The sequence below is a fragment of the Dipodomys spectabilis genome, unplaced genomic scaffold, assembly GCF_019054845.1.
Source record: "Dipodomys spectabilis isolate Male_0828 unplaced genomic scaffold, ASM1905484v1 ptg000095l, whole genome shotgun sequence".
Taxonomy (NCBI): Eukaryota; Metazoa; Chordata; class Mammalia; order Rodentia; family Heteromyidae; genus Dipodomys; species Dipodomys spectabilis.
This window is the reverse complement of record NW_024870772.1, coordinates 31,277,701-31,297,068: the sequence shown is the minus strand read 5'-3', so window position 1 is coordinate 31,297,068 and position 19,368 is coordinate 31,277,701. Positions and strand designations below refer to the sequence as shown.

At 50.9% G+C, this 19,368-nt stretch overlaps 1 protein-coding gene across 1 annotated transcript; it reads left to right on the top strand.

Annotated features, from left to right (window-relative positions):
* The first annotated feature begins 8,047 nt into the window (after window positions 1-8,047).
* On the top strand, window positions 8,048-13,640 carry Cdx2 (caudal type homeobox 2). The gene is made up of 3 exons (XM_042685858.1): window positions 8,048-8,588; window positions 12,135-12,280; window positions 13,401-13,640. The coding sequence occupies exons 1-3, from the start codon at window positions 8,048-8,050 to the stop codon at window positions 13,638-13,640; spliced, it is 927 nt and encodes a 308-aa protein (XP_042541792.1).
* The last annotated feature ends 5,728 nt before the right edge of the window (window positions 13,641-19,368 follow it).

Sequence of the window (19,368 nt, the reverse complement as noted above, 5' to 3'; positions counted from 1 at the left end):
ATTTCCAAACACACAGCAGAACCTGCTGTTCCCTGAAGATGGTTTAAAAAAAAAAAAAAACCAACACCTAGAATCTAAATACTCCAAGCTGGGCCTCAGACTCTGAAGAACCTCGTATATTCAAAGGTACTTGACCCAGCCCTGAGGGGTGAATGCCATGCTTAGATAAATGGACTCTCAAATGCAGAGTCCACGCTCTTTATGTAAATTTGTTCAACCAAAGATGCGAAGAATCCACCGGGGCGAGATTCCCCGCGGTATTTTCAACCCCAGTGTAGATGGGATCTGGAGCTCAAAGGCACCGCACCGGCGGCGTCTCCAATTACACAATCACGTAGCAAAGCTTCTCCGGGAAATGGTTTATTCCTGCGGGAAAGAGGAGGGAAGGGCAGCCTGCTAGATCTGTCCCTTTCTGGGGAGCTGTTGGGCCAGAGAGCTCGTTGCCCTGGGGCTCTTCCAAGGAAGCCGATCACGCGCCACCACCGGGGGCGACGCGGGACGCGGGCTCAAGCCCTGGGTGGCTTTTACTTTCCTCTTCCAGCGGAACCAAGGAACCGAGGCCATTTCTCACACGGCCCAGTCACCTGTGGCTGCCGCCGAAGTATGGCAGGGCCGTTTTCTTTGGCCACATCTTGGGTCACACACTTCTGAAGCCCTCCCTCCGATTGACTGGCGCAAACGCATCCTCATGTTCGCCCTGTGGCGCTCAGGCTGCCAGAGAGAGAGAAGGGGCCCTGGATTTGGACCACAGCGCTCCCACCAACCATGGGAGGGGGGGTCTAGGAAGAGACGGCCCCCCCACACCCGTCAGAGCACCCAGAAGGGACTGCAACAGGGTGAACAACGAGGACTTTACTTCCCCATTCGTTTAAATAATAATAATAATAATACATAATAAAGAGAAAACGAAAAGAGACCCAGGGATAACGCTAGAAAGAACTGGAGGGTGGCAAGCTGATTTCAATGTCTGTCACCCACAATCCAATAATAAATACACCTAGAGCAGGTGGGAGAGGGGACGCAGGCTAGGTGAGTGTCCAAGCCCTTACAAAGAAATATCCAACAAGCAGCAGGCCAGTATAACTTGTAAAAAAAAAAAAAAATGGGAGGATGCAGCTCAGGCTAGGAATTCAAGAGGAATCCTGAGCTTGTCAGTCACCTGTATTACTAGGAAATTGAAGGTGGATGTGTGTGTGTGTGTGTGTGTGTAAATCACAAAACCTAGGCATAGTTTTATTTATGTTAAATGGACAGGTTTCCAGGATCAGCCACTGAATATTGGTTTTTTTGACTCAAAATATATAGAAAACAACTCCTTTTCAGAGTTAGGACAAAAGTATATAGAGCCAAGTACTAGTGGTTCATGACTATAATCCTAGCTACTCAGGAGGCTGAGATTTGAGGATCACGATTTGAAGTCAGCCTGGGCAGGAAAGTTCATGAGACTTTAATTAGCCTGCCGAAGACCCGAAATGGAGGCCTGGCTCAAGTGGTAGAGCACCAACCTTGAGGGAAAAAATATAAGGGACTGTGCTCAGGCCTTGACTTCAAACTCCAGTAATGGCACAAAAAGAAAAGAAATAAAGGAAGGAGAAAGAAAAGCAGTTAACTAAATGTCAGTTTGAAAAAAGTTCTGGGGTGAAATTTTTGAAAAATCAATCATTTGATAAATTGAAAAACTATAGCTAACAGGTAGCTAAAAGAAAGAACGTAGTCAGAATTGTAACAAGTGGTCGGAGTCACGAACCTGCTTTTTCCAGTATTATTGGGTGGAGGGGAAAGGGTGGAGAGTTCTGAGTCCCTGAATCATGTAGGCTGGGGTTTTGTGTTAGGGATGTGTTTCCAGGGTGGCACCCACAGCCATAGTAATAATTAACATCTGTACAGGCTCCTGTGGGTCACTAAGAACATACACATAAGAGTTCATTTAATTGGAGACTAGAACAGCTAGCTGTTGAACCTTAGGAAAATTACCTAATCTCTCTGGGCCTCAGATTCTCCATTATTACATAGACTCTAAGACCCCAGACTCCCTTCTAAGAAAAATGCCTTGTTGATGGGCTTGATGAATTGAGAGTGAAACCTTCATCCGACTTCCTTTCCTCACCAACCACAGAAAACCTACTCTACAGGGCTTCCTGAGAACAGATTTTCATATGATAAACAAAGGTCATTCCAGATAGGAGACAATGGTGAGTGAACAAATGTTCATTGAAGGCCCTCCAAGTCGATGGGTTGTAGTCATGTTTGGCTGATGACTACCTGGGAAGTGATCTTCTTGAAGTGTAAGCCTTAGCTCCTGAATGGGGGGGGGTAATCCCCCAATCCATGATACCCCCTCAGTGCATCCCTCCTGGGATTACAACCATTGTCTCTGCTCATCCTCTCACACAGAATTAGAGTGCATTATACAATGTGTAAACAGTGCCCACACACGCTAATTTCAGAACAAAGGAACAAAATGGGCAACTACTATTGGCATAACTTTCACTCAATGAGTGAAACCAATTTCTTTTATGTGGATGTGCATATATGCCTGAGCACTGTCCCTGAGCTTTCTTGCTTTTTTGGCACTACCAGTTGAGCCCATGGATCCACTTCTGGCTTTTTGGTGGCTAATTGGAGATAAAGACTCTCACAAACTGTCCTGGCTGGCTTCAAACTGTGATTCTTGGATCTCAGCCTCCTGAGTAGCTAGGATTACAGGTGTGAGTACAGTGGTAGTTGGCTGCAAAAGCAGTTTCTATGCCTAAACCTTACTCCGCCCCCGTCTCCCCTCCCCCCCCCCCCAGCCCTCCAAAGGCCCATAATTTTCTTTGACCCTCCTGAGTGTGAGAATGTATTTTGGATAGAAAAGCAGGGGAGAAAAGGCATTCCCTGCCTTGGATCAGAAAGCTGGGCAGTCCCTGGATGAGAGGGATGTGTTTCCTTCTGTGCTCCTGCATCTCAGCATCGGCGGCAAACTCCTGGTCCACAATGGTTTCCCATGAATTCAGAAACCTTTTCCCTTTCCTTCGGTAGATCTAGAGAGTCAAACTCCCAGTGGGCTTGGGAGGAAAACATTCTTCACTGACTAGACAAGGCCACATCTGCTTCTGCCAATGAAGCCAGGGCAGCTGTGGTCAGCTGCGTGCGGCTCCTCTGAGCTGATCAGGATGGACTCCATTGTGACCTGAGGGACTGGACAGGTGGTGGACTCTTGAGAGGCCTGGCAGAAAGGACAGTGGTATTGATTTCCCACCCCGGGATGTTAGCTGAGTGGGCTGTGGCAAGGCAGGGTTGTTGAGGTCAACTCATCCATTATTGAGTCTTTCTTTGTGTGAGTGGATTGCCGATTGAGTGGAATGGCTGAAAGATTCCCTAACCTCCCCATTAAGTAGTGATTGGACAGTTGTTTTTTTCCACAGCCCAATAGACTACTAATCTGAATAATTTCACCAGAAAACATGGTTTTCCTTCTCACTCTTTCTTAGTGATCCTGGGGATAGACCTCTGTCATTAGAGTGAGGATTCCAGGAGCAATAAGAGGGTTTGTGAAAGGGTTGTTTATGTGGATAAATAAACACCAGGGTGCTGATGTCTCTCATGTCTATAATCCTAGCTACTGAGAAGACTGAGATCTGAGCATCTTAGTTCAAAGCCAGTTCAGGCAAGACACTGTGTGAGACTCTTAGGTCCAATTACCACCATAAAGCCACAGTGAAACTATGGATTAAGGTGTAGAATCCCAGCTTTGAGCAAAAAAGCAAATATACCCAGGCCCTGAGTTCAAGCCTCAGGACTTGAAGTCATGAGCGTGTGTGAGCACGAGTGCACACACACACACACACACACACACACACACACACACACACACACATTGGATTTTCATGCTAAAGTGGGGAAGGTCAGCCTTCTCTGTGTTAGATGGGTCATAGAGTCCCCAGTTTCCAAGACTCACAACTGTTGGGCAGAGCAGGGGCTCCTTAGCTGGAGCAAACACTGGGGACCTTTGAGCAGGGAGGGAGCTGTGTCAATGATCTATGGATTTAAGGAGTGTCTCATCTGCCTGCCAGAGCAGTCTGCCCCTTCCGGCAGCCTCCTTCCCCCCTTCCCCCGCCCCCAGTCCCAGCCCAGCCCAGCAGCCAGGATCCTGGAAGCTTGGACCCTCTTCAAGGAGTGTGGGATAGCCTCTATACTGTCTGTAACAAAGATACATCATCCCTTTGATAACTGGTCAGGCAGCCACTGCAGTCTTCCTGTCACTTTATTTATGAAATCTCTTTCTTTCCTCTCTCTCCTGTCCTTAAAAAGTTGGCTCTAGATAGTTTAGTCCCAGCCTAATTCCAGTCTTGAGCCTACCCCAACAATATTGCCTCTCCCACAGCAATAATACCTTGCAGGCTTCTCTGGCCCTGAATCAGAAAGGTGAGAGACCCAAGAGGTATGCGGTAAGGAAGGCAGCTTCCACCATTGGGATTGGAGATATCTATCCTGGTTCTTCTGGAGCTTCTTAGTTCAGGCCAGATGCTTCTGAGAAAACTGCCATGCACCCTGGGCTCAAGGCTAGAAAAGTCCTGCCTGGGACTATAGTGCAGGTTGCTCTGGGGCCTCCATTTAGGACTTGGAAGGACTGCCTCAGTCCAGAGGTAGCTTTAAGAGAATAGGCAAGAGCCACCAATATGCCAACCTGCCAAGGCTGTCCAGATGAAAAGACACCTAGGATCATTTCCTGTCTGCATCCTTCTATGGAGGTCAGAAGTGTCCATTCACCCTTCAGAGGACCTAATTAGTGCCTTTCTCTGCTCAGAGTGGAGGGCAAATATGGAGGGACAGACTTCTTTCTCTAAGGAGCTTGTCTAAAGACATCATTCTCCATCATTTACCATTTCCTTTCCCTTTACCAAACAGCATGTATGTATGGGAATGTAAAGACTACATTTCACTCTACTGCCAGGAAGATTTGTTTTTTTACTTTTTGTTGTTGTTGATATTAAGCGCACAAAGTAATGGTTTGTTGTTTTTTTGTGTGGTTATGGACTTGAACTCAGGACCCTGAGCTCTTTGCTCAAGGCTAGTGTTCTACCACTTTGAGCCACAGTACCACTTCCAGTTTTCTGGAGGTTAATAAGAGATAAGAATCTCCTACCCAGATTGGCTTTGAACCAAGATCCTCAGATCTCAGCCTCTGGAGTAGCTAGGATTACAGGCGTGGGTCACCAGTGCCCTGGCAACTAATGGGTTTTATTAAGATATACAGTCATATAATGCGCTTTGATCATATTCACCCCTTCTGTTATGCTTTCTTGCCCCTCCTTCACTTCCTGGAGGCCTGTTTTTACAATGAGGAAAACCAATTGTTTTTCACCATCATTTCCTTTCTCAGGCTCAAGCACCCCAAACCAGTCTCAGTCCAGCCAGTTCTGGGGCCCCTTTTGACCAACCGGGCATGGCAACTCTGCAAGCAAGCCAATGTGCAGGCTGGAACCCTTTCTCCTGGGCAGAACACAGTGACACAGCTGGAAAATGGGGACAATTAGCCAGTGGCTGACAGCCTGGACCATAAAAACTCAGGAAGCGGCCACCACAGAGCCCAGGGAATGGCTGTCCCTAATAAAGCAATTGTTTCAAAGAATGCTAGCATTCCAAAGACCCAGACTATATAGCACAGCCTGGGCTTCCAGAGCTCAAGCCTGGGAGGGGGGGCTCTAAGGAAATGGGTTGGAAAGGGGGACTGTGTCTCAGGAAGAGGAGAAAGATGTTTGCTGGATCGAAAGTTTGCCATGCCCGCCACGTGACCTCCCATATTACCATGCCACCAGACATTGAGCACCTCCCTTTTGTCTTTTCCTTATTGATTTGGGTCTCTTAATGGAGCTTGCAATTTATTTCCAATTTTATTTCCTGGGAGATGAGATGGTACTTAACTCTCCCCACCAGGTCCTTGGGGGGCTTATAGAAGAGCAACTAGGGTGCTCCTCACCTCTTGGTAGTAGTACAACTCCTTCCTTGACTCTTGCATCTCTAGACCACCCCCCCTCAATTCTTACTTACAAAACACAAAGGATCGAAGGCAGCAGACAGCCCTAGGTTAGTTCTGGTAATGCTTTGGTCTATCTGCATTGGGCAGCTTAGTGGGTGTCACCTTGTAAAATGAAGACCTGATGTCCCCAATCCTGAGAGATGTGCGATAAAGGATAAAGTGATCCAGAGATGACAGGATGAAGGGGATGGTGACTGACATGGAGAGACGTGCTTGTTAATCAGAATGTACAAGTGCAAGTGTCTAGTACACTGCTAACTCCCTTGGATTGTGTCATAAGCATGAGCAACAAAGTCAGGCTGCCCAGCTTGGGGTAAGGCATCTGGTATTCTCCTTTGTGAACATGGTGACTCAGACTGGGTCTCAAAGAGGAGGCACATGGTTAGTTTAGGCTTCCTCCCAGGACTGTGGAAATGGGTTTAAGCAGGAGGCTAATTTCACAGTCTGTGCTCCTGTGGGGTCGTTTCCAATCCTGGCTCCACCATTCCAATCCACACAATGGCACGGCCAATCCTGGACCCCTTGGCCACAGCTCTCCAAAACCCAAAAGCATTTTTTTCTTCAGCCTGTGCCCTTGCAGAACTTTACATGAGCAACTATTAATGCTAGTCCCCCGGTTGTCTTTTCATTCCTCGAGAGATGAAAAGCAAATTTCATTGAAGAACGTTCGACCCTGTAAAGGAGCAAGTGTTTTAAAAACATAGGTATGCTGGAAGACAAAAATCCCTATGAGCGCTATTAGAAATTCGACATTCTGTTTCCTTGATTTCTTTTAGGATTTACATCTAAGTATAATATGCATACAAGTGTAGCTCCCTGAATTGTCAAGCTGAACACAGCCTGTGTAGTGTAAGTAACTCCTAGCTGACAAGACACAAAGTGATCCACAGTCTAAGAACACCCCCCCCCCCCCCCCTGCAGCCTCTTCACCAATGCCTAGACTTCTATCACAAGCTTTTTTGGTTTTATCGTTAAGATTTTCTGTTCTTTTTTTTTCTCCTTTTTTTTTTCTTCATGAAATGCTTTCATTTTACTCAAATCCAGGTTGGAGGATAGATTCAGGGACGCAGCCTCAAGTTGGAGCGTCGTATATTTATTTATTTTTTCTCTGCCAAGGGAGAGTGATTTCCTTGGGCAAGCAATGAGATGAATAGCGGGGTCAGTTGTTTGGGGGGACGGCTGTCCTCCCGCCCCGAGCGCAGAGCGAGAAGCAATCGGCGCTGGTCTGAAGAGCTCCGGTCGTCACCTCCTGGGTTGGTCAGAAATGTCCTCATCAAAGCAATGGCTTTCTTCTTTTTCTCCCCCCCCAACCCCCCTCTCTTAGGGACCCAAGTTTCTTGACCGCCCCCTTCCCCTCGAATGCATACACAGAACAACTCGGGTCTCTTAGCCCAGATTCCCACCAAGATAGCTTTCTCTCCCCCCGCCAGGCTTTTGCAAGTCTCTTGATTTCATTCTTTGAACCTGTGATTGGAGGTTAAAGTGCACCCAGGTTGGTAGGAGGAAGCTCCTAACAATAAAGGTTTGAATATTTAGCTGAGATCAAGTCACTGCCTCCTCGCGAGCTCCCCTCCCCACCCCCTTATCTTTTAAAATGCAAATCGTGTTTCCAGAGGTTGTGCGCCGGTGCGCGCTGCGCCTCGACGTCTCCAGCTATTGGTGTCTGTGTCATTACTAATAGAGACTTGTAAACACTCGTTAATCACGTAAGGCCGCCAGCTCGGGGCTCCGCGCGGCAGCCTGTGGCGGGTCTTCCCCGCCTCTGCCGCGGAGTGGGAAGGAGGTGGGAGGAAAGAAGGAAGAAAGAGAGGGAGGGAGGAGGCAGGCCAGAGGGAGGGACCGCCTCGGAGGCAGAAGCGCAGCCAAGGAGCCAGCGGAGCACCGGCGGGCTGGGGTGCAGCCACCCTCCGCTTCTTGATTCCACCCCCCCCATTACATTCCTTCGCGTCCCCCCCACCCCGCCCCGATCTTCAGCGTGCGTCCCCAGGCAGCAATGGTGAAGTGTGTTGTCGGTCCCTCGCCACCATGTACGTGAGCTACCTCCTGGACAAGGACGTGAGCATGTACCCCAGCTCCGTGCGCCACTCTGGCGGCCTCAACCTGGCACCGCAGAACTTCGTCAGCCCCCCGCAGTACCCGGACTACGGTGGTTACCACGTGGCGGCCGCGGCCGCGGCGGCGGCCAACTTGGACAGCGCGCAGTCCCCAGGGCCATCCTGGCCGGCTGCGTACGGCGCCCCGCTCCGCGAGGACTGGAACGGCTACGCGCCGGGGGGCGCCGCGGCTGCAGCCAACGCGGTGGCCCACGGCCTCAATGGGGGCTCCCCGGCCGCAGCCATGGGCTACAGCAGCCCTGCCGATTACCATCCTCACCACCACCCGCACCATCACCCGCACCATCCGGCCGCCGCGCCCTCCTGCGCCTCGGGATTGCTGCAGTCGCTCAATCCCGGCCCTCCCGGGCCCGCCGCCCCAGCCGCCGCGGAACAACTGTCCCCCAGCGGCCAGCGGCGGAACCTTTGCGAGTGGATGCGGAAGCCAGCGCAACCGTCCCTCGGGAGCCAAGGTAAAAGCGGCGGCCGCGCCCCGCGGGAGGCCCCTGGGAAGTCTCCGAGCGGCCGCCCGCTGCCCGCAGCCACCGCTCACCGGGGCATCCCGGGCCGTCGGCGACCTCGGAGGCAGGAGGGGCGGGGCGCGGGGAGAGATTCAGGGGGCTCTGCTCATCCCCCCCCCCCCGGGGAGGCTTCACTGGTGATCGCTCCCATGAATGAACATGTGTGTGTGTGTGTGTGTGGGGTGTCTCACGCCCAGGCTCCTGAGGTTTAATGCCGAGGAAGGGCTTTCTCTTTCGCCACCTCCGGAACGCGTTGGGAAGTTCTCGGCTACGTCGGCGTAAGCGCTGCGGGCCTGGAGCGCATCACGTCCTCCCTCCGCCCGCACCCGTTGCGCAGCTTCGGGCGGCGGAGGAGAGGCAAGCGCCCCCCCCCCGCCCGCCCCCTGTCCCGAGGTCGTGTCTACACTGTCTTCCGAGCTCTCCTTCCCCATCTGAGCCGCCCCCCCCCAACAGCGGCGACCTGAAGGATGGGGTAGGGGGGTGGGGTGAGGCTGTGCTGGAGGCTAGTGAGGCCGTCGGAGCTTCTGGAAGGAAGGGATCGCGGCGGAAGGCAGCAGAGAAGCAGAGACATTGGGGAAAGCAGAGAGCCCGCCGGCGCGGAAGAGAAGGAGCTAAGGAAGGAGGGACTCCTGGAGGGTCCCAGCAGGTTTTGGTTTGTCAAGGAGGATGTTTTGTTTTTTCCTTGGCAAGCTAAAGCTAGAAGGCTGCGGCTGCGAGATCCAGAAGCCGCGGGAGAAGCTGCCGAGAAGGCAAGGGCAGGGAGAAGAAACTGCGAGTTCAGCTGCTTCTCCAGAGAGGGGTCATTTCTCTTGAACCTTCCTTTCAAAGATCCTGTGTGTGTGTGTGTGTGTGTGTGTGTGTGTGTGTGTGTCTGTCTGTCTGTGTCTCTGTGTGTTTGCAAGACTCTAGATGTTTCAGTGAAGACCCTAGGTTTGCCAGCCGCGGGCTCCAGCGCCCCTGGCATGGGATGTGTGTGGAGGTTGGAGGAACTGGGGTACAGGTACCCTAGGAGCGCCCTGTTGGGGTTCCCTTTTTCTATTCCATGAGGACGACTCCAGCCCTTAGTGCTCCCGCTTCGCTTGCTTTGCCCCTTGCTGGCCCACTCGGGCGGCGTGCAAGTTATGACCACTCTGCCGAGGTTTATAGCCAATTACAACCGTATAAATCAGAGCGCCGGTTGGGAGCTGTCTCTGGCCATGGGCATCTGCGTCACTGCGCACATGCCGGGAGCAGGCCCGGTGGGACCCGAAGGCCTCGGGTGGGTCTCCGAGCTTGGGTTGGGTCGTTTCCCCTACGAGGACAGCATCGCTGTCCCAGCCGGACTCGCTCGCTCCCAGCTCAAAGCGCCCCGAAACCTTCTCTCCACGCTGCCTGCCTAGGGCGCCCTTGGCAGGGGTTGGCCGGTGGCCTGGAGAAGACCTTTTGCGTGTCAGGGGAAAGTGGTGGCGGGGCCGGGGTCAGGTTGGGGGGGGAGGGGCTCGGAGCTGCCAGAGCCCCGGCCCCGGGGTCAGCAGATGAGAGGATGCTGTGAAGTCCCGCGCCGCCGGGGTGGCACGGCCGCCGTCGGAGCCCGGCGCCCTTGTGATGTTAATGTGCGGAGGCTGCCGGAGCCCGGCTCCTCTGCGGAGCGTCATCTGTCAGGGGGCGGGAGGAGGGTCCGCGGCCTGGCCCGCTTTGATATACACCTTCCCCAGCCCAGCCATTGTCTCTTTTTAGGGCCCCGGAAAGAGGGTGGTGACTTTCGCAGTCAATAATGAATTCTGACAAGTCCCTCTCATCCCTCCTTTCAGCCCCCCTCCTTGGTTCCCAGAGGGTGCGGGGCGCCTCCAAACTCCAAAAGAGGGAGGGCTTCAAGGCACCCCTAGGTCCCCCCTCCCGTCCCAGTACGTCTAAGATACTGAAAGGGCAGCACCCAAGTAAAGGCCGATCCAAAGCACCCCGAGGCGAGCACCTCTCTGGGGACGATCTGTCCTGCGCCTGCTTCTCAGGGTGCCTTCCACGAGTTCCACACACTCCTGTGGCCAGCTCTGGGCTCCATCCTAGACTGTCGGCAGGACCCAGGAACAGCAGCAAGTGGATTTCAGGGGGAAAGGTGTGGGTGATCTCGCTCACGGAGTAGAGAGCTCGGGGCGCGTCAGTTCTCCTCACTCTCTCGGCCAACCCGAGGTCGGAGCCCCAGCTCCATTCAAATGCGCCTGCCTGGCTGTGTTTATGTTAATGCGCCTGGTGGGGTGGGGGATGAAAGCCCTGGCCGCCATTTGCTCAGTAGTGGTAATTCAAACAGAATGCGGTTGTTATTAAGGCATTGAAAAGGGTTTTCTTTGATAAGATCGCCTTGTCCGGCATTGTTTGTGGCTGTGTTCCCCTTTCAGAGGCTGGCGGGGAGCGCCCTGTGATCCGGCCTGTGTCTTCCCAGGCCGCTTTTGTTGTGATTTGCAAAGGGTTTTTACCTGAACAAAGTCGGCCTGCCGGGCATTAAACACCTCCAGGCGACTCCCAACTTCCTCAGATCTTCCTGTGGGGGTGAGGATACTGGGGGGCTCTGGGCTACTCAACCTGTTCATCTATCTGCTGGACCACTCAAGACGTGGGACAGAGTCCCAGGAGAAAACACCTGCGGACACGGGGCTCGGCCAAGGGCTGACCTAGGACAGATCCCACAAGACCCAGGCTCGGCCTGCTCCAACAGCAACGATGCTATTTATTTGTCAAGGCCCTTCAATAAAACAATTAATCCAAGATTTAATAGTGTTCTTAATCACACGATCATAGGTCACTAGTCTGGATAGGTGTTTTTTGGTGCGTGTTTGTTTGAAGCCCAATTAAATGAAAAAAAAAAAATGAAAAGATGCCCCAGGCCTAAACTGATTCCCCAGGTTTTGGTTTTTGAATCCTCAAGCAGGAGGGATTTTGCACCTGTCAGCATAGAAAACACTGGAGGAATGTGGTGTGGAAGGAGGGGTAATTCTGGTGACTTGAGGGAACCCACACCCCTCTTGCCATTTGTAGTAAAACGCATAGAGTAGCCCCTCACACACACAACACACCCAGCTCCAGCTGTTCCTGCTAGGGTGGGCTGCCCTTCTACGTATTCCCGGGTCTCTAGTTACTATCCTTGTCCCCTGCCCCTGCTCTTAGTGCTAAATACATTCCGGTACTATATTTGGTTCATAGAAGAGGCCTATCTTCTCTATGTAAGAGGTTTTTGTTTTTTTTCTGAGTTCTTAAAAAAACACTTAGGTTAATTTAGTGGCCTCTATTTTAGCTTTCCTCCTTCTGTCTCCCTAGGTTCCGTGTGTGTGTGTGTGTGTGTGTGTGTGTGTGTGTGTGTTTGGGGTCTTGTCAGACTTAGCAGGAACCAGCCAAACCCTGGCCCCCCAGGGTGGTAGAGGAAGAGAAATGGCCTGTGGGTTAGGGAAGTTTGTCATTACCTATGACTGATGGGTTACTTTGTAGGTTTTTTTTTTTTTTTCTCAGCCCAAACTTCTTCCTCCACAGTGAAAACCAGGACGAAAGACAAATACCGAGTCGTGTACACAGACCACCAGCGGCTTGAACTGGAGAAGGAGTTTCACTACAGTCGCTACATTACCATCCGGAGGAAGGCTGAGCTGGCGGCCACACTGGGACTCTCTGAGAGGCAGGTGGGAATTGCCTTGCTCACCCCCCCTGGCTATGGCCTGGGGGAGGTCGAGAGGGAAGAATTAGGAAGTCAAGGGCAGGGTCCGCTTAATTCTGCGGGGCAAATGAACAGGAGAAGATTTGCCCCTTGAATATAACTTTCCTTTCCTTTCCTTCCCTTCCCTTCCTTTCTCTTCCCTTCCCTTCCCTCCCCCCATTCTGTGAGGAGGGGGAGCTGTTGGTACTGGGGCTTAAACTCCCAGATTCTGGCTCTCACTTGGCTTTTTCTGCTGAAGGCTGGAGCTCTACCACCTGAACCATAGCTCCACTCCTCTGGCTTTTTGCTGGTGAATTGGAGATAAGAGTCTGATACACTTTCCTCCCTAGACTGGCTTTGAACTGTGACCTTTAGATCTCAGTCTCCTGAGTAGCTGGGATCACAGGGGTACACTACCATTGCCTGGATAGTATGGTGCTTTTTTCTTCTTCTTCTTCTTCTTATGTTCCTTTACCTCTGATTGTCTTTACTGTTGTTACTGACTTTTTTTTCTATTTTGAAAGAATTGGGGAGGTGCTAGAAAAAGCTGAAAGTGTTGCTTTAATCCAGAATTCCAAGGAAGCCCTGTTAAAATAGATGCATTCTCTTAGTGCTCAGCAGGAAAAATAAGAGTGATAAAGGTCCAATCTTAACTCATTAAAAACAGAAGGCTAAAACTTGGCTCCTGAACACTCTATAGTGTAGGACAAAACAAGAGTAAATTCACGGGCTTGAAGCTCCACATTAAACCTGGTTTCTAGCTCCAAGGTGAGCAATATTGCTTTTCAGCGTAGCTGTGAGGGGCCAAAGGTTGTCAAAAGGAAGTGAAGCCAGCACTGAGCTCCTTCTGCTGCGGAGGGAGGAACTGGAGGACCTGGGACTCTTCTATACTTCCAGTAAAGGTTCCTTGGAAAGAACCTTCTGGAACAAGGAAGGAGTAAGATGATTCTCAGCTTGGAGATGCCCTAGAATTAGCTGTTAGAGAGATACCATTGAATACTTCTAAAAGAGTTGGGGGGGAGTGTCTTTCATTGGAAAGGAAGATGTGGGTACAACTGTCTTTTTATCTTTCATACTATTACCACCTTCTGTGTTGCCACTTCTAGGTTAAAATTTGGTTTCAGAACCGCAGAGCAAAAGAAAGGAAAATCAATAAGAAGAAATTACAGCAGCAGCAGCAGCCCCCACCACCTCCGCCACAGCCTCCCCAGCCGCAGCCCGGGCCCCTGAGAAGCATCCAGGAGCCACTGAGTCCAGTGTCTTCTCTACAAGGCTCAGTGTCTGGCCCTGTCCCTGGGGTTTTGGGGCCAACTGGGGGTGTGTTAAATCCCACTGTCACCCAGTGACGCCCAGTGATCTGCTGGGCAGAAGAGCAATTCCAGGCTGAGCCATGAAGTGCATGGACTTTGCTAGAATCTTCAGAAGAGACCCTTCCCCTCCCACCCACAAATGCACACCAATAAGCCTAGCTTGAAAACTGGACTAGGAGTAAAGACAAATGGGACTGGGGCCTCATGGGAAAGATACCCTCCAGAGTTTGTACTTTTTTTTTTTTTTTCCAGTCTGACTCTTGCTGCCAGGAGGGTACAGGAAGTGACCAGTAGAACTTGATTTGGTACTGGCAGAAGTGTTACCTAGGCTGCCTATAGGGACCAGGCTTTTAGTCTCCTCTTCTTCCCAGCTCTTCTCCAAAATCCACAGGTAGCACATCTGATTGGATCTGAGGAGATGGACTCCGGAACAGCAATACTTGGATCAAGATGGCTGTTTCCTGTTCACTGCCTTCCAGAGAGAACCAGCTGGCTCTCCTACCTCTGGGGCAGGCAGGATTTAAAAGGCAGAAGCCAGAGGCAGCTAGGCTAGGAAAGCTGCCTGTCCAAAGACTGAAGAACCCTCAGGTGGTCTGTGTCTTTCTTCTCTTTTCCCAGACCAGGAAAAGCTTGGCGTGTGTGTGTGTGTGTGTGTGTGTGTGTGTGTGTGTGTGTGTGTGTGTGTGTGTGTGTGTGTGTGTGTGTGTGTGGTGAGGGGAGGTTTGTGGACTCCAGGCCTGGCCTGACATGGAAGCCACCCTCCTAGGGGCTTGTTTAGAAAGCCTGTCACCAGAGCTCCTCTGGGCTGAATCTATGTCAGTGCTATAAATGCCAGAGCCAACCTGGACTTCCTGTCATTTTCACAATCTTGGGACTGACGGAGAAGGAGGTGGTGGTGGGGAGTGTTGTTGCTGCTGCTGTTTACCATTGATCTGTGTAACATCCAAACTGGTCTTTTAATAGCCTTCTGTCTGGATCCATGAGGGAAAGAAGGATATGGTGAAGGGAAGGGGGTGGGTGGGTGGGTGGGGAATTTGAACACAGTTGACTTTTTTTTCTAAAGAAGAAGAAAAATGAACGTTCCAGATTCTGTCATTTATCTTCAGATTTTTTTTTTACTAGAATTATCCCCCCCCCCACCTAAGAAATGGAAGTATCTTCTTTGCTTGTAAGCTAGAAGTAGAAAAAACGAGGAGACTAGAGAAGGTTATGTGGGCAGCCTCATTTTACACTCCCCCTCCCCCCTCCCCCCAGCCTCTGAAGCCTGAAGGGGCAGATTCTGAGACCTTCCCTTCCCTCTAGCCCGAGTCCCAGCCTGGAATTGTGGAATGTGTGGTTTTCCTAGAGGTGCCTCTGGGCGAAATGCACAACTGAGGGACTCAGCTGCCAAGAAATTGTAGGAGGTGGGGGGTCAATGAGCCTCATTACGGAGGCCCAGCAAAGGAGGCCTAGCAAAGAGCCTCATTAAGGAGGCCCATCAAACCCACCTGAGCAAAGCAAACTCTATCCCTGACCCCCTCCTTCCCACGTATGCCCCACAACTCAGTGAGTTCAACTCAGCTATGAGGTATAAAGTTCCTGTTTCTGCTTCCCGGAGACATTTCCCATACACGCAGTCCTCTGAATCACTGGGCATTTCCCCTAAAGCCCTGGCCTTCTGCCTGCACGCCTTTCCCTGTCTCGCGGGGACTCATCCCACCCCCCCAGGCCCGAGTTCAAGAATCGGTATAGTAAGATCCAAAGAGTGGGGTGGCTGGTTATTATCTGATTGCTAGGGACTGGGCTGCAGCGGGCAGAAGCAAAAGTCTGTCCTTCCATATGGGTGTTCCTAGCACAGCCCTAGCCCCTACCGAGCGCCTCCACCGTGGAAGGAGGCGCCTGGAGGGCTGCCGAGGACCCTGATCCGGCTGGGAGATTGCATGAGGCGTCCGGGTGCCCCGAGCCTCCTGCAGCACCGCCCCGATTCCGCCACGGCCCTTCCGGGTGGCGTCTGACGCCCGAGGATTGGGAAAGGCGCTCGGCTTCCGGGCCGCGCCCGCGGGCGCCTGGCTTCGGAGCGGGAGGGGAGGGTCGACGGCTGCCCGTCGAAGAGGGAAGCGGCGTGGGCGTCCGCTGGGCGGGGGCTCCCGGTTCAGGGCCAGGTGATCCCCGCGGCCCCCGCGGCCCCCGGGCGCCGCCAGAGGGAGCGAGGCCCCGCTCCCGGGCCGCGCCCACACGCCCGCCCCTAGCCACGGTTGCGGTTGCTATGCGTTGCTGTGAAACGCCTGTCAATAAACCCTGTTTGGACAGTGGAGCAAGAGCACAAGGGTTGTTTGCTTAGTGGTTAGAGGTTCAAAAGTCGGCATTGTCCCGCTGCAAGTGATTACAAGTTCTTCCCCTTCCCGGGGCTCGGGCCCCCACTGTGCGCGGGATCTGGGGGCCGGGGCGGGGGGCGCTCGCTGCTTTCTGAAATGCAAGCACCCGGCGCGCAGGCCCCGGGCCTCGGGGCGGGGAAGAAAAGGCGCAGAAACCTGGTGTTCCGGCTTTCACCACGTAGGCCACGGCACCTCCGAGCCAGATCTGTGCGCTCCAGAGCGATCCGGAGGAAACTCGCGACGGCGCGAGGGTGGCCGCGTAGCCTGTGCGCACGGAAGCCTAGAAGGGCGCCCGAGGTTACCTTCCAGGGGGTGACGTGATGGTTCCCAGGTCCCTCCTCCCTCCCTCCCCGAGTCTCCCATCCCCGGCTCGCACACCTGAAAGCGCCCGGTGATCAGCTCAGGACGCCAGGGGGCGCGCAAGCTCCGGGGCGCGTTGGCACTTCACACTCTTCCACCCAATACAATTCCCCGGGTGGGCTGAAAGCAAAGGAGTCAGGTGCCTGCCTTCGTCCCCGAGCTTTTGATGCTCAAAGCGAGCACTTTGCCACCTGAGTCACAGCTCCATTTCTGTTTTTTTTTTTCCTGGTTAATTGGAGATAAGAGTTTCACAGACTTGAGGCTGGGAAGGTGGCTCAATGGTAGAGCGCTTGCCTTGCATGCATGAGGCCCTGGGTTCGATTCCTCAGCACCACATAAGCAAAAAGAAAAAAGCCGGAAGTGGCGCTGTGGCTCAAGTGGTAGAGCGCTAGCCTTGAGCTGAAGAGCTGAGGGACAGCGCCCAGGCCCAGAGTTCAGGCCCCACGACCGGACACACACCCCCCCCCCAAAAAAAAAAAGAGTTTCACAGACTTTACTGCCTGGGCTGATTTCGAACCCATGGCCCGCAGATCTCAGCCTCCTGAGTCTCTAGGCTTATAGGCGCGAGTTGCTAGCTCCTGGCAAGAGAATGAATGAATTTGAAACAGCAACTCTCTCTCTCTCTCTCTCTCTCTCTCTCTCTCTCAGTCTTGTAGTTAATTGTGGCTACTCAGGAAAAAAGTGAAGACAGCAAGCAGAAATGAAAGAAATCTCGTCTACAGAATGTCAGGAAAGGGATATTAGGGCCATCATATATACATTTAAAATTAGAACTAGACTGCTGTTTTCAATCTCGACTGACCCTGGAGAACTTGGAGTCACCACTTTCCTATCTGTAATATGGGAGTCAGGTGAGGTAATCTTTGTCTAGGCATCTTGACAGCATACACAGAAGTTTAGATTCCAATAATGATTTAACTGCTGACTTTTATCACAACCCATCAAAACAAAGTGCTTCAGGGTCCTCATAAAACATCTTTGGACAAAACAAGTCCTCAAATCTTAGTAAGATAACCCTATCCCAGAACTTTGGTTTTTGAACATGTGTAGCTCTCTGCTTAGTTTGTCAAAATAACCTCAAGTCTGTGGTCTATTATTTCTACCCTTAGGTGTGTGCATGTGATTTTGAATGGCAAAGCACTCATTAACATTCCAGATGTGAAGACAAGTTCCTGACCTGAGTGCTTCCTTTCATCTGCCAGGAAAAAAAGTTTCCAAATACATTTAGTTTCTAGGAGAATCAAGCCTAGTTAAGAGTTTCTTTTTAGCCCCATAGAGCAGAAAGGCAGGCATTCTAATGTGATAATATTAAAATCAAAACACTTGGCATCTCCTTATCTACATATTCTCTTTGTACACATCCCAAGAGACTTTCTTGCTTTCATTCTCTAAAGCTGATTCTTCCCTACAAGCCATTGTAAGGCAAGCATTTTACTATAATGCTCAAGCTACAGCAGCAGATCTGGTGTTGTTAGTTTTATTTAGAAACAAATAATCTAGATTATGTGGATGACCTTGTAAATTTTTGGGGGGAGGGTCCGGTCGTGGAGCCTGAACTCTGGGCCTGGGCGCTGTCCCTCAGCTCTTCAGCTCAAGGCTAGCACTCTACCACTTGAGGCACAGCGTCACTTCCTGCTTTTTTTTTCTGCTTATGTGGTGCTGAGGAATCGAACCCAGGGCCTCAAGCACACAAGGCAAGCACTCTACCACTGAGCCACCTTCCCAGCCCAACCTTGTAAATATTTAAAACATTTATTTTTATAAATCATACCTAGCTTATATGAACTTCTGACCACCACAACTCATCTATTCATTTTTCCTTTCCCTTTTCTTCCTGCTTTTTTCTTTAACTAGGGCAAGATGATTATAGAAAGCCAAGCAGGCTATAGTGACTGCTGGGGGCTAGCTGAATGATACTGGACCACAATAATCGCTCAGTATATTCTTTCCTTAGCTAGGTGCCAATGGCTCATACCTGTAATCCTAGCTACTCAAAAGGATGAGATCTGAAGATTGCAGTTCAAAGCCAGCCTGGGCAGTAATTCCTGAGACTATTGTCTCCAATTAGCCACTAAAAACCAGCTGGAGTAAAGCTGTGGCTTAAGTGGAAGCGAACTAACGAGTAAAAAACAGCTCAGGGTCAGCACCCAGACCCTGAGTTCAAGCTCCTGTATTGGGAACAACAACAAAAGAAAACGTATTTCCCCTACTACGCATTGGAGAGGTGTGTGTGTGTGTGTGTGGGGGGGGGGGGGGTTCTATAGTGCCATTGTAGAAGGTTATACAATCAGATTTAGAAAAAGGCTCTCAAAGTCTAAATCAAGTAGAATCTGGCAGTTCCAGTGTTTATACCAGCATTTACCTTGACATTCTTCTTGGAGGTGAGGTCTAGAGGAGGAAGGGGCAAACTCATAGGTGACCTTTTGACTCCTGTGTTTCTAGTACCCAAACATTATGTTTGTTTTAACAACAGCATTGCCAAATAGGAATTTGTCTGTAACCACAGTAAGTAGAGATGCTATCAACTAAGTTACCAAGCCCTAGAGTTAAACAAGTTTGTTCTTTCTAAAGATCTGGCAATTTTGTGCTAGAGATCTAATCCATAAGTCAAAGCACAACTGGGTTTTTTTTTTTTTGTTCTTTTTTGAGTGTGTGTGTGTGTGTGTGTGTGTGTGTGTGTGTACATGTGTGTTTGTATATGCCCAGACATGTGTATATATGCACATGTGCTGGGAATTGAACCTAGTACTTCCAGAATGTTAGGTAAATGTTCTAACATTGAGGTACATCCCCAGAATATAAGCCATTTTGAGACCCTTCCCTGAAAGGAAATGATTACGAATAACATTACAAATTATATTTACATAAAATATAATATTCAGCACATGTATTAGAGAGTGGAATATATACATATATATACGCACATAGATATGTATGTACACATATCTATCTATCTATATACATATATATATATATATACATATGCATAGATATATATTGCTGGGTGCTGGTGGCTCATGTCTGTAATCCTAGCTACTCAGGAGGCTGAG